General features: G+C 42.0%; 1 protein-coding gene across 7 annotated transcripts in view; it reads right to left on the minus strand.

Annotated features, from left to right (window-relative positions):
* The window catches only part of RAPGEF4 (Rap guanine nucleotide exchange factor 4), a 288,792-nt gene that overhangs the window by 225,913 nt on the left and 47,824 nt on the right, over positions 1–15,055 (minus strand). For 6 of the 7 annotated variants that reach the window (XR_004679678.1, XM_035007755.1, XM_035007754.1 and 3 more), the window contains exons 2-3: positions 9,513–9,655; positions 6,451–6,539 (exon numbers count right to left, since the gene is read on the minus strand). Coding sequence is in view for 5 of the 7 variants with exons in the window: in XM_035007755.1 (XP_034863646.1) it covers positions 6,451–6,539; positions 9,513–9,655 (232 nt within the window). In the remaining 2 variants the exon portion in view is untranslated. Of the gene's footprint in view, positions 1–6,450; positions 6,540–9,512; positions 9,656–15,055 lie in introns of those variants that run through there. The other variant, XM_035007756.1, reaches the window with a different exon arrangement.

A 15,055-nucleotide genomic window follows, 5' to 3' on the forward strand; every position in this document is an offset into this window, starting at 1 on the left:
CTGTGTATCACTTGTTCCAATGTTCACTTCTCACCCTGAATCCATTCAAATATTAATGAGATAAGAGTACACCCACAGCATTATTCATTCTAGTGGGAACGTAAAATCTCTAACTTTTAGGCCATTAAGTTAAATAGGTATCCAAGACAGGCAGGTTCTGGAGCACCAGAGTTCAGCTGTGGGCGTCTGAAGGCGTTTGTGTCCCAGTTAGGCTTAGGTAAGAGACTGAGTGTGGGGACAGGTATCAGTGGGAATGGGGAGGATTAATCCTTGATAGGATTTGTGTTGCTAAGTGGAAATCTACATGAGCATGTGATTCAGTTGGGATACCGTGGGCTGGTGGCGAGGTCTGTCGGCAGGTCCCCTTGCTGAGCACTCTGAATTTCAAGGGGTAAGACAAAGAATGGCCAAGGCAGAAAAAGTACCCAGAAAGTTGGAAGAAGTGCTTCTGACAATTACACATGGACATGGGGTACGAGTGTTTGGGGAGTAGGTTTTGTTTATGGAGTAGTGGAAGCAATATAATTTATAGGAAGATATTTCCAAGGACAGCAGTCTCTAAAAGTTCATCAAAATAACAGGAACAGAACAGTCTGTGTTTTCCCCAGAATTCTCAGCACAAACACAGTTTCAGGGCCACAGCAAAAGAAATGAAAGCAATGTAGCACCAGCTCCTCAAGGAAGGTCTCTGAGAGGTAGGGCCCATTATCTCTTTCTTCATCCAGAGACTTTTGTCTCTCCCCTCCAGTCCACGCTTGAAACCCAGACGGGGGGGGGGGGGGGATTCACCTGGAGGGGAAGTAGGGAGGCAGGACAGTGTTGGCTTGGGGCTCTGGCGGGAAAGGCGTGTGTGAGAGAGAGAGAAGCTGGTTCCAACCAGCACTCAGTAGGATTTGATACCACTATCTGGTATGTCCTGAGTCAGGAGCAGACCCACAGGGTGAGACAGAGTCTGTCTGCTAGGTCATGCCTCCCCAGCTGGCAGGCTTGGGTCTCTAACCTCACTGGGTGGGCCAGCTCCAAGCAAAACTGGGAGGGAGCCTCCTCGCTCCCCAGAGTCCAACGGCTTTTTGTCTCTATCGTCCCCTCCCAGGAAAGGGCCTGAAGTTTACAGTACCATTTAGTGGAGTCTTTATATTTTAATACTTTTCCCAAATGTGGAATCAACAGCTTTCTTTGTCAGAATCTTAGGCACCAGTGATCCAAGGGGGGCGAAGAAGGGTCTATATACCACCAGCACCCACAGACACTAGAGGCTCTCGGGAGCAAGTGCCCTCTGAAGACCCCTTACAGACACCCAGGCAAATGGCCGCACATGCTGGCTAAAGGTAAGGATGGCAAGAGCAGGCCATGGATTGGGTAAGGAAGGCATGGTGATCTCCAGCTCTGTGGGTCACCACTATGTCATCCTGAGCAGACCACTCATTCACCTGGGGCTTGAGCAAGATACAACACAGTTGGGTCTGCCTACTAGGGTGGCTCAAACAAAACAATGTAAAGTGAAATGCTTTCTAAATGCTGAGAGTTACTACCACTATGCTTCTAGCATGTCACCAATGAGAAGTAAGTATGACCCTCAACATACAGTCCAAAGAATTCAAGAAGAATCTGGCAAACCAATCATAAAGGAGGCAAGAAGCTGTGTTTTTTTAACCTAGTGAGCAAAAAAGTATAAGGGAATGATGGAAAAGGAGAAAAAGTAGTATTATATTAAAGCAGGCAGAAAGGTAATATAAATTTATGGGCCAAATAAAGTATTTGTGCTCTTTGTATTCTTCAAATTTATGTGTAGTTTTATCTTCCTATTGCCATATAAAAGAAATAGGGTGATTTTGTTCAGAAAAAAAATTCCATCAAATCAATAATGCCTAATAAATGTATGACATAAAAATACTATATCAGAATCTGTGAAGGGTTTTCTTTCTTATTGCTCCTTATTTCAATTACTGGCATCACCACCTACCTCTTCCTCTGAGTCAGGATCCCCACTTTCCCTCAGCCCCCATACATCCCATCAACACAAACTCCAATCCTGTCACCTCCACCTTGTACATAGGGCCTTAATCTCCCTCCCTTAGCATCCATACGTATCCATCCCACCCTCAAACCCAGAAACCTTTTTGAAGAGATGGGCCATGCTAACTGATGATCTAAAAGGTGGTGTAAAGAGGGCCCCGCATCCCAGCAGAGCTTGTCTAAGGTGGAGCAAACTCCTGCAAGATGGGCTTGGAGGTAAGACGTGTGGAGCTCTGAGCTGGAATTGGGCAGGTAGTTTCGGGAGCTATAGGGGAAAAGCTTCTCCCCACATTCATTATTACTTCTGGTTGGCACCTGTACAACCGTAATAGTCAAGAACTTGAGCCCCAGAACCACAAAGAACTCCTCTGATACCTAATGGCTGTGTGATCTTTATTTAGCATCTACCTGTAAAATGACACTAATAATAGCACTAATCAAGGAAGGGCCCTGTAGTTGAGTAGCCAATGAAATAATGCATGAAAAGTGCTTTTCACACAGCTACCTGTAGTGGGCGCTCCATTACCATGATCTACGTCTGCTCTTATTTCCACCATTCCCGCTCAACTAACACCCCACTGAGGGTGGTAGAGGGTATCTCTGAAACTCAGAGATAAGTTTGGGAATTTATCACTACCATCTCTGACTTCTGACTCTCAGATGAGAAGAAAGGCACACAGGTCAGGGAGAGACTTGAATGAAAATGGAGGGGCAGGCTAGCAACAGCCCTACTCACTTAAAGATTTCACTCTTCTGTGCTGTTACCTCTTTTCTCTTTCCTTAATTCGCTCTTAGTCTCTTTTAACTTTTCTTCTTTTTCTTTTCCTGCCCTGCTTACCGTTTTTCCTGTGTGCACAACAGGAAGAACATGAAATTTGGAGTATGTCAGACCTGAATTTAAGTCTTCATTTGGCCACGTACATTTGTGTGGCCCGGGGAAAGTTACACCTAATGTCGCTGAGCCTTGTTTTCAAGCCCAGTTGTGAAATAGGGCATGAATGCCTAAAGATGATGCACACAGAATCCCTAGCAAGTAAGCTACAATGAAAGCACTTAGCAAAGTTGCTGCCGGTCTCTAGGGGTAGCAATTGTAGGCCTTCCCTTGCTTCTCTTCCCATGGCCCAAGCTCATTTCAGTCCCCATTGGGGTAGCTGATGGTTAATTTTATGGTGAACTTGGCTTAACCAGGATAACCAGTTGCTTAGTCAAACATTAGCCTACATTTTGTTGTAATCTAAAGATACTGTTTAACATTTACAATCAGGAGACTTTAAGCAAAGCAGATTATCCTCCATAATGTGGGTCGGTTTCATCCAATCAAAGGACTTACTTAAGAGCAAACATGTTTCCCTTGAGGTTTCCCAAAGAAGATGGAATTCTGCTTCCAGATTGCAAGACAGGAATTTTGCCTGGGTTTCCAGCTTTCAGACTCAAGACTGCAGCATCAAGTTTTGCCTGCTCTTCACCCTGCACCATATGGATTTCAAACTTACCAGCCCCCATAATCATATAAGTCAATTCCTTAAAATATCTATCTATCTATCTATCTATCTATCTATCTATCTATCTATCTATCTATCTATGTATCATCTATCCATCCATCTTCTATTTGTTCTATTTCTCTGGAGAACTCTGACTTAGAGACAGTACTATTCTGATTGGCTAACTCATCACCCTGATTTGGCCACGTCACTAGTGGGCAGAGATCCAGAGCCCATTACAAGGCCAGCACAGGTGGAAATGGCTTTTTTGTTTCTGCCTGTCAAACAGCTTGCCACGGGAGGAGATTCAGCCATCTTGCTCATTCTCTTTAGCTTCTTCCTCCCAGGGGGTGGCAACCATGTTCTGCAGGTGACGGTCTGAGCTGGCTGGATGGCTGGGCCCTCTGTGTTTCTCAGACTCCTCTCTGGAGGGTTGGAAGATATAGAAGTCAATGAGCTTTCTCATCTATATAGCTTAGTGATGTAAATCAGTCCAGAAAACCCTGGTTGGACAATGTGGGTGATGTACACAGAGGAGGCAGTAAGCCAGCTTTGATATAAAGCTAAAATTCCTAACAACTTAAGACAAGACCAAGCTCAGCTTAGGAAAGTTCTTGGCATGGGTTTGAGGTCAAAACTACAGCTGAAGTTAAAGGTTTGTTAAGATTTTAAAAACCCCACAGCTAATAACAAAGTGTTACTCAGCTATTCTCTGCTTGGACCCCGTGGTGAGAGAGAATTGGTCCAGGGCTATATTCCAGGAGCCCCTGGCCAAATCCTATTTTAATACCATCAAAATATCAGGCCAGCTTTGAACATTTGATGTCTCAGCACATCCATGCTGATGTTATTTACCATCCCTTAGGTACATCTGCTCTGCCTTTCTTCTTCTTCTCTTTCTTCCCTGTGTTTTTCTTCCCTTCTCCCTTTTCTCCCCTTTAATTCTCATCTTCCCCCCCTTTCCTCTCTTTCCTCACCTTCTTTTTTCAGTTCCTCCCCTCTCTCCATCATCACTCATTCAGGACCACCCAGAGGAGTGAGAAGAACCATCCTCTACTAGGTCCTGTCCCCTCCACACCTCCACACAGGTGAGACCTGGCTACAGTGAGCATCAGGAACAGCTCTGAGCAAGGAGCCCAAGGGTCCCCACCAGGACAGCAGTCTGCAGGTGGAAGGTGTGTGCAAAGAGACATGTGAAATCTGAAAAGATGACAAATAGCAGAGAGAGGGAAGGTGCGGGAGTCACCACATTTCTTTTGAGTCAAAAGCACAGAGTAGTGCCTGAGAGGCTATGTTCAGGTGACTGACTTCTTGGGTCTGAATCCTGATTCCCCTAATTTCTAGGTTGTTATTTGGGGCAAGTTATTTAACCAGTCAGGGCCTTACTTCCTTACCCATAAAACAAGAACAGTAATATGACCTACCCTATAGGGTTGTTGTGAGGAATAAAGGAGTAAATAAATACCTATTAGGTGCTTAGAACACCGCCCAGCACATGGCAGATACCCAAGAAATGCTAGCTTGTTCTCAGTTCCATTGAGAAACTAAGGCAGCTTACAAGAATAAAAAACTCACTTCTTACCTCGGCCCTCTGAACTCCAGGAGAAAACTGGCTCTGTGAGAGAGAAGAAGAGGGGTCGTCCCAACAAGCTTGAAAGGCACAGGTCCCAGGCAGTTTTTAATGTGACTTTCTATGCAGTGATCCACAGAAAAAGTATCTAAGTTACTTGGACTTGGGCACTGGCCTGAGACTGAAACCATCCATAACAATGGGAGTAACATTGGCAACTATATTCCAAATTCCAAATGCCCACTTTACCAACAATCTTTAGGATACTTTTCCATTTTTAGACGGTTGGCTTCCCATAACTTCAATATGCACATATGTTCCTACCAAATTTAAATCTCAAATTTAGGGCATTATAAATGTTTCTCACATTTGAAGTGTGTTACATATGAAGAAGGCTCAGAACCACTGCCTTAAACATGGTATTTGGCTGCAGGGTATTTGTCCCTTTAACTGATTTATAAATTTTTCTTGATAATTCTTTCTGATGTTACAATTAGCCAATTCCATTCCTGCAGTTTTTATATGAATCCTGAATATGCAGATAGAAAGCTTGCGCCATTTTCATACTGAGCTTGAAGGTGGCTTTTAGGGGCTGTCCTTTTGAGATTCAAGGTTTTGGCTCCAAACATTTGGGCCCCATGGAATAAGGATGAGCAAGGTTCACTGCAGATATGAGTTTGGGTCCAATTTTAAATAGTCACAAATATTGTGGGGGGGGAAGGAGAAAGGAGACAAAATGAGTTTTATCTACTAGGATGCTAAGCTCCTCAGAGGTCACTAATGAAGATCAAGCAAGCAAGTTCCACACTTTAGAAAGAAAAGATATTATTGGCCCTTCCACATTTGATAAGATGAGGCAGAGAAACAGTGAGAGAGCACGATTTATAGGGAGAGTGCATCAACCACACTTCCCCTGCATCACTACAGTGCCTACAAGGCTGACGAGGGGACCACTTCGACAACAAAGAAAAGTCAGGATACCAGATGGAGGAAGGATCTGAGGACAAACCTAGAAAAACTTGATTCTCTGTCCCCTTTGCTCGCATTTCAATTTATGCAACAGCAATTTATCACATTGCAATTGAATCGTTTGCATTTCCCAATAGATAGCAAGCTCCTGGAAGGCAGGCATCATGTTCTTGCCCTTCATGTTCCAACACCTGTCACCATTCTCAAACCATGGGAGACATGCAGTATGTATGTTTGTTGAGTAACTTAATAAAAGAATTCAACAAACACTTGTCTAACTCCTTCCTATGGAAAGAGGAGAGGAGTTTGAAAATGTAATTTTGATGGCATAAAAGATGCAGACCTAATGTGTCTGTAAAAATAATAATTATAAATCCTACTTAAAAAAAAAAAAAAAAGAATATGTTATCTTACCTGGTGACTGCTGGTCTCAGATACTTTAACATCCAAAGACCCTGCCAGGACAGCATACCAGTTTGTTCCAATATCACCCTGGCGAAATACTGAAAAAGAAACAGTAAGGTAAATACACCGAATATAAGTTGGTTTTACCGTACGACCACTGGTCATTATAAGCATGACCTGGATCTAGCAAAGCTCTCCACCTTTCCTCTATCTGTTTCCATAAAAGCATGACATATTTCTCTTTTCCCCTCTGTCAACAAAGCTATATCCTATTTATTCTATGAAGTGGAACTCTATTAAAGGGAACTCTTTTATATTTATAGAGTAGTAATAAGGGATGATAACCCTAAATGCTATAAGATACTTTGAATTTAAGAAGAATTCACTGATGTTTTATGTAATTTATCTTAAATATATTTCATAGTATTGTGATTCTTAGAAAGTAATTACTCTAGATGGGGTACATACTAACAAGGTTATTTGATTCAACAAAATACTAGTCTTCAACCCCAATTTCCTAAATCTACTTATATTAAAAGCAATGTATTTTTAGAATAGAATGTTCCCTTTTAAGCTCATCAATAAATGAGTAAGAAAAATAAAATCTGTTTTAAAAATTTTAACCAGTATTATCACTGTCCTTTTTCTTATTTGTTTTATAAATTCATTGCTTTTAGGCCTTAAGAGTTAACTACTCTTTGGAAATGACTCTCATCAGAAATTTCTGAACCTGATTTTGCTTCACTTTGGTAATCTGAGAGAGAAAACATTTAGGTATTTAGAGAGAACCTTAGTTCTCATATCATGTTAAGACCAGTACTTTGGAAAATCATTCTGAAACACTGGCTCAAAACTCTCATACAAATCTGACTATCCTTTTAAATATCTTGGCTAAATAAATAGATTGAATGACCTAATATTTTAAAATTCTTTTCACAATTAGAGTCAGAGATCAAGAGACTCAATATAAAATCACATGACAACCCAGTGAGACAGTTGAATTCTGGCAGAGCTAGTGCTCCCTGCCTATAAGAGCAAGCTTCTAGGAGCACAATAATGATGACAAGCTGCTCTAAACTCCCCAGGACATGCCGTGAAAAGGCAAGAAGAACAATGGCATCCCACGCAGGTGCAGTAATAAGCTTAAGATGAGAGACTGATGAGTTTATAGCTGGCCTCTCCAGTAACTCTGCTATTCCTAGCCTTTGTAAGTGACTTAGTTTAGAGTTAGGGTTTTGCCTTTCATGAACTTCTTGGCCCCAAAAGACATCATCACCTGCCAATCAATTTTACATTACAAAATGAATCATGGAAGATTCATATTGAAAATGGCCTTAAGAAACAGAAAGTAAGAGTCTCATCCACAAAAGAATGAAGTTTCTGATGTCAGTAAGAAAAAAATATATATTGGTTTGAAAACAGTATGTATGGATGACTTTTAAATATAAGTATGACTATGTGTGTACACATGTAGGAATGTAGGAAGACATCTTGAAGGATATAAAGTGTTAATAGCAATTTCTGCATTTGGGGATAGTACATGATTTTTCTCTTGCTTGTCTTCCAAATTTTCTACAATTATATTTGACAGACCCTGTTGGTCTCCCACTCAGAATCGTACACCCTCCTCCTCTTACCTAAGTTAACATAGATTTTATCAAGTTTCCACCCTCCTCCACAGGACTAAGAGCTCAGAGCATAGAGTTTCTTCCCTAGCTCCAGTGGAGTAATCATGATTGGTCCAAATCAATCATGGTGATCCCATTATCTTTGGCAGTGACTGGTTTAGATGCAGGTATGTGATGCAATTCTGGCTAATGAAATAGGAAGTCTGCTGGGGGACTTCTGAAAATATACACAAGATGAAATAGTCCTTCAGCAGGGTATCTTTGTATTGTCATGTGATGGGGCTCAGGGCAGGTTACCCCAAAATATGCCAAAGTGGTGTATTGATTATTTTGAATCAAAGTTACTTGAGAAACAGCCAGTGCAAGGACACTCTGACCCTCCTCTCTGTCCCCTGGAGAGCAGGAAGTAAGTCTCCCATGTGAAAGGAACCCTTCCTGCACCAAGATGTAGACATCATTATCACCAGACAGAGAATTCAGGGCCAAGAAGCTATATAAACAAACTCTGCTTAGTTTCTTCACTAATTAGTACCCAAGTTTAAGTTTCTTTGTCTTGTTGGTTTTCCACAAACTTATTGTTTCTTTATCTAAAAAGCATATAAACAGCCTGCTTCTTAGGTCCCATACCTATGAGATGACCATATGTATGAATAATGTATAAAATTTAATTTGATTTTTTTTTCTCCCCTTAGTCTGTCTTATGTCAGTTTATTAGCCCAGCCAAAAGAACTAGTAGGGGTAAGGGGAAATTTTCCCCTCCTAACACATGTAATGCCTCTAATTGCTATAGCTGTCTTAGAATCACTTGGGTCAAGTCTGACAACAAAAGCCAACACCTGAGGATGCACAGCAAAACATATACAAAAACAAAATGGGAGAGACATGTGACCTTAGTAATGTCTTCAAGTCACTTAATTAACCAACTCTGAAGCCATCCTATCTCAAGACTTCTTGAATATGAGTAATTGATTTTTTCCCTCCTTATAGGAGTAATTGATATTCAAGCCCGTTGGGTGGGAGCTTTCTGTTATTGTATCATAAAAGTGTCCCAACAGATGGAAAAGCATTATTTTTTAATGAAAAACAAACTTTAATGCAGTTGCCACCCTCTTGTTTTCTTTCTGTGCCCATTATTCACACCTGAAATAGATGATATCACTCAGGTTGATTCAAAACATTTCTATTAACATTCATTAAGAGTCCTTTTATCTTTATTTAATATCCTACTGACTCACATATTTCTTGGGGTAAAGAAAATATTTGAGTTTCTAAGGATTTAGCTGAATATATGAATCAGTACATCCTTCCAGTTCCATCTTCCAGGCTACACTGGAAGAACATTTACATGCTGTGAACAAAGTCAAAGAAATCTATCTCCATGGGATAACTACAAATGATCACAAACCATACACGAAAATACACCACTGGAGTTACATTTCTTACATGTTATTCCTTTTTCCAGATTCTCGTAATAACCACATAAACAAATCTGATGAAGGAGATTTGGGTGAAATTTCTCAAAAGCTTTAACTTCTTTCAGCCTTGTGAATATTATATCCACATCTTCACTGGATCGTTCCAATGGTCTATAAAGGGGAGAAAAGGCACAAAAAGCTGTATCAATAAGGATTTACTTCAGTCAACATGCATTATGTTAATTACATTCAAATTTATGCAACCATCCCAATTGCAAGTATTTCATTGCAAACATTTATACACCTATCCCCATCACAGGTATTTCCAGGCTTTTGTCAACCATTCAGCTTAAGTCACAACTATTGCAGATGGTGCGATACTCTGATTTATAGTAAGGAATGCATATTTGGTCTCTATCCACGGTGGATAGACACACAGCTCCTAAAACTCTTGTGATTTCCTATATAAAAGCCATAGGGGCATCTTTTGTTACAAAAGTTGATCTTCTGTCCTTAGTTCCTGAAGTATTTCAGAGACATAAAGGTAAAGTGGGTGTCTTGCTATTCATAACAAGACCCTCTCTTTACAACTGCATTTATGTTACTAAGGTAACTTTTGGAAAACCTAAGGAGGGAGGCTTGTTGCCAAGGGAACCAACCATGTGATTAGAGGGTTGGAACTTTCAGCTCCACTTCCTAACCTCGGGGAGAAGTCTGGAGATTGAGTCAATCACTGAAGGCCCATGATTTAATCAATCATGCCTACATAGTGAAGCCTCCATAAAAATTCCTTACCTATGGGATTCAGAGAACTTCCAGGTTGGTGAACATGTGAAGATTTGGGGCATGGCATGCTCAGAAAGAGCATGGAAGCTTCTGTACTCCATCCCATACCTTGCCCTATGCATCTCTTCTGTCTGGCTGTTCCTAAATTATATCCTTTTATATTAAAAAAAAAAAAGCAATCTAGTAAGTAAACTGTTCTCCTGGTTTCTGGTGAGCCACTCTAGCAAATTAATCAAATCTGAGGAGGAGGTGGTAGGAACCTCTTCGATTTATAGCCCATCAGAAGCACAGTGACAATCTGAACTTGTGATTGGCATCTGAGGCATGTACAATGGGGCAGTTTCGTGGGACCGAGCCCATAACCTGTGGGATTGGATGCTATCTCTAGGTCGACAGTGTCAGAATTGAATTGAATTGAGTTGAACTGTAGGAGATCCAGCCAGTGTCTCAAAATTGCTTGGTGTGGAAAACCCACACGTCAGTGTCAGAGTGTTGGGTTACCACAGTAGTGGAGAGAGTGAAGGAAACACAGGAGGAGTGTTTCCTTTGCAGACGGCTAAAGCAGGAATCAGCGTCCAAGTCTTGGCCTGAAGTGGCCAATCAGATAAATCAAGTGGGTAAAAAGAGCAAAATATAAGGGGGGAAAAAAATCTCTCCTACATGAAAACAATGGTGAAATCACAAAGATGAATGAGAACTGAAACTGAGCCTCAATGTGGGCAATACTAGAGGGAATGGTGGGGAGCAGAGTTAACTGCAAAGATGGGACTGTCTAAAAGGAGCAGGCCTTCTTTGGCTGTTATCCTTATTACTGGTTTTTTCTGTGGAAACATGGGCCCAGATGTTGTCATATCTTTCAATTGTTCAAGGAAAGATATCTAGATATTTTGTTCACATTCCTTAAACATTGTGTAGTTCACACAAATAACATCTATGGACTAGATCCAACTTGTTGCCCACCATTTTGTATTCTCTGGATTAAGATGACAAACAAATATGGGACAGTTTTGCAGATTATATAACTGTTTCCTCTCTTTCCTTTGCTCAGTTTTCTAAGTCTATTCCTTCAATATGTTTTGCAGGATCATTTGATGTTCCTTGATAGATATTTCACATTACACAGAAACTATCCAGCCTCATGTGTGCTCCCGAGGCTTCTGGGATCAGAAGAAATGAGCTGGTCAAAGACTTGACTGAGACAGTAATTCTCACTAAATATCCATGTGCTTCCCTAAATTTACCATCTTCCCTTGCAGTTATGTTGGAGCCATGCTGTAGCTAGTGGGCCGTGAACAAAACTAGCATGTATCACTTCTGAAATGAGACTGTTAAAAGCCATGGGATGTCTTCTGTCTCTCTTTTCCTTAGCCACAACTTTGCAGTGTTATGGGTTGAATTGTGTCCCTCTCATAAAATATGTTGAAGTCCTAACATCTGATACCAGTGAATGTGACCTTATTTGGAAATAAGATCTTTGCAGATATAATCAACTCAATATGAGGTCATGCTGATTAGGGTGGGCCATAATCTAAGGACTGGTGTTCTTATAAAAAGAAGGAAATTGAGACACAGAGACATGGGGAAGATGGCTATGTGAAGGTAGAGGCAGAGATTGAAATGATGGATCTACAAGCCAAGGGACCCTAAGGACTGATGGAAACTACCAGAAGTTAGAAAGAAGCAAGGAAGGGTCCTCCTCTAGAGCCTTCAGAACATGGCCCTGCTGACACCTTGATTTTGGACTTCCGGTCTCCACAACTGTGAGAGAATGTATTTCTATTTTTTAAGCCCACCTAGCTTATGGTATCTTGTTTGAGAGTCCTAGGAAATTAATTCAGAAGACATGTGTTTTAGATGCTATAGCCACAAGATGGAGACTGTGCAAGTGACAAATAAAACTCCATTGTGTGAAGTTACTGAGATTTGGTGTGTGTGTTTAGGGTTGGGGGATTGTTACCACACCATCATTTAGCATCACCTAGACTAACACAGAGGTCAGGACTGGATGTGCCAGAGTCCCAAGAAACTTGGGACATTGTAGGAGGAAGATAGATCCCACCATGAGAGATGACCACTTCTGGAGGACATGAGCAGATGACCTGTCACTAAGGGGAAGACCTAAACTCATGAAAGCTTACTTAAGAGGCTTTTCACCTATCCCCATGACATTTTCAGGCCCAAGATAATTAGACTCAAAGAGTAGGCCTACAACCAACCTCCCAATAACCTCTACTGAAAGGACTTGGACCCAGTTTCCCAGGGAGGAGGAGGGGAAATCCTGATGCATTAGTGTCCAGTTTATGAGATAACCAAGTTCCCAAAGTAAGAGTTCCTTCACCAGGGAAGGTATAGCACATCAGGACCAGTGCCTCCTTCTACCTATTGGCTCTTTGTGAGGGCTTTATCAACTCCCTACCAGAAGGTATGTTCCCAAAGTGAAGGGGCTTTGAAACAGTGGCTACAACTTCAGCAGTTAATCAAGGGGTACAAATGACTTTCAGCAAGTATCCTTGTGTGCCCAATGAGAATGCATGTCACAGGCAGTGAGGGCAACCGGCAGAGGTGCCCCCTGGCGAGGAGTCATGCCAGCGGGGCACACTTGGTGGGAAGCAGTGTTGGCACCAGCAGGAAGTCAAACTCAGCCCAGCAAGCAGCGTGTGAACTCCACGGGCTGCTGTCACAGCAGTGCTGGCACTAGCCTGCAGGCCCAAAGCAATGACAGCATTCAAATGGCCACGGGAGGAATCACAAGAACCACATGAGCTGGAAACTGACGGGGCATTGATATGGTAGATTCTACTTAGTTACAGAGGAAAAAAGGTAAGTGGAGATTAGAATCCACCTTCCGTCAAGAAGAGAAGCAGCATCCCATTTTGTGCACTCTCCCTGGCGTGTGTCCCATCTCAGGAAGGCAGACCAGGACAGCTTAAACACATTTTTGGGCCAACACCCTCCAGAAGAAATAGAAAGCAGCAGAAGAAAAACTTAGGTACTTCCATACGGTCCAAAACAAACACAAAAGAACTTCAAGATTTGTAACCAGATTTTGTAAGGCCAAGTGACCAAAGACACTTGAAAAGACAAAGTTAATTTGAGATAACCAGGACAACTTTGAAACCTCTCTTCCTGATATTTTCTTTAGGCATCCCCAAATTAGGTCCTATTAATGTTGCCCACAGAAACAATGAAAAGCAATGTTTTATCTGTCATTGTTTTTACTGGGTACTTCCTGGAATGTGGAAAACTGCATTCAGCTATGAACTAACATCTTTACTATCCCACCTCTGTAATCTACCACTGGTGGGAGTCCTTCTGTTGTCCCTCTTCTCTTGTGAATCCACAATTTCCTAACGCTGCATGGATTCTCATCTCTGTGGAGGTCATGCCTGCAACAAGTCCTTGGTGTGTGATGATGTTCTAGGGTGACCTCAAACTACCTCTTCTCTCCTACATTTGCTACTGCACCTGCACTCCTATTTGCATGCATGGAGCAGCCTCATCTTCACCTTCACCATACCCAGGTAATTCTACCTACTCAATGCCTTTCAAATCCATCCCCTCCTCTCAGCCTCTCCTGCCACTGCCTCAGTTGAGTGTGAATGAAGGGCACATGAAGCTTGTGTTGGGACATGAAGCTAAACATCATGGCAGCCCTTCCTAGGAGGATGGAGAGCTTGGTTCCATCTAGTAGCCAGCACAAGTATTTTAAGAAGGGTAGTGGCAGGGTTGGATGTGCATTTGAAAAGATCACCTTGGCAAGTCAAGGCAGATGTGAGGGAGTAAAGACCAGCAGGTAAGAGACCAGTTAGCAAGCTCTTACAGTGTTTCAAAATGATGATGTGGGCTTCTCTAATTATAACTCACTCTAGGATCCTTTCCATTCCCTTAATAACTATGTACAGCTAGTCCCCCAAGTAGAAATAAGTAAAAGCTCCAAGTTCAAAAGAAGTTCTTTTCCTTAGCCTGGCATGTGACACCCAGGGCTCATTTTTTTAAAATCTTGAAAGAAAGAAAGAGAGAGAGAGAGAGAAAGAAAGAAAGAAAGGAAGGAAGGAAGGAAGGAAGGAAGGAAGGAAGGAAGGAAGGAAGGAAGGAAGGAAGGAAGAAAGAGAAAGAAAGAAAAAGAAAGAAAGATCCTCACTTTTAAAACATGCTCTTACAAAAGAAGGCACTGTGGTAGGCAGGAATGTAGGGTGACCCCCAATGACCCACATCCTTGTACAATCCCCCCTGAGTGCGGGCAGGAGCTGTAATTTGCTTTTGGTCAATAGAGCATGGCAAAAGTGTAAAGCTATCACTCCCATGATTATGTTATGATATATGGCAAAGGTAAAGAGATTTTGCAGATATAATGAAGGTCTCTAATCAGTTGACTTCAAGTTCATCAAAAGGGAGATTTTTCCCAAGTGGGCCTGACAGAATCAAGTGGATCACTTGAAAGAGGGTGGAAGAAGTCGGAGCTTCTTTTGCTGGCGGCCTTGAGGAAGGAAGCTGCCATGTTGGAGGAGAGTGGCAAGGTGAGGAATATGGGAGACCCCTGGCTGGCAGCCAGCAAGAAAACAGGGATCTCCGTCCTACAGCTGCAAGGAACTGACTTCCACCAACAACTATGTGCGTGTAAAAGATGTCCCCGAGCCCCAGAAAAGAACATCACCCAGTTAGCACCTTGATTTCAGCCTTTAAGACCCTGAGCAGAGGATTCAGACAAGCATGTCCTGGATCCTGCCCCATAGAAATGGCCAGATAATAAAGTATGCTGTTCTGAGCCACTAAGTTTGTGGTAAT

This window comes from Mirounga leonina, unplaced genomic scaffold, assembly GCF_011800145.1.
Source record: "Mirounga leonina isolate KUSES-001 unplaced genomic scaffold, KU_Mleo_1.0 Mir_151, whole genome shotgun sequence".
NCBI lineage: Eukaryota > Metazoa > Chordata > Mammalia > Carnivora > Phocidae > Mirounga > Mirounga leonina.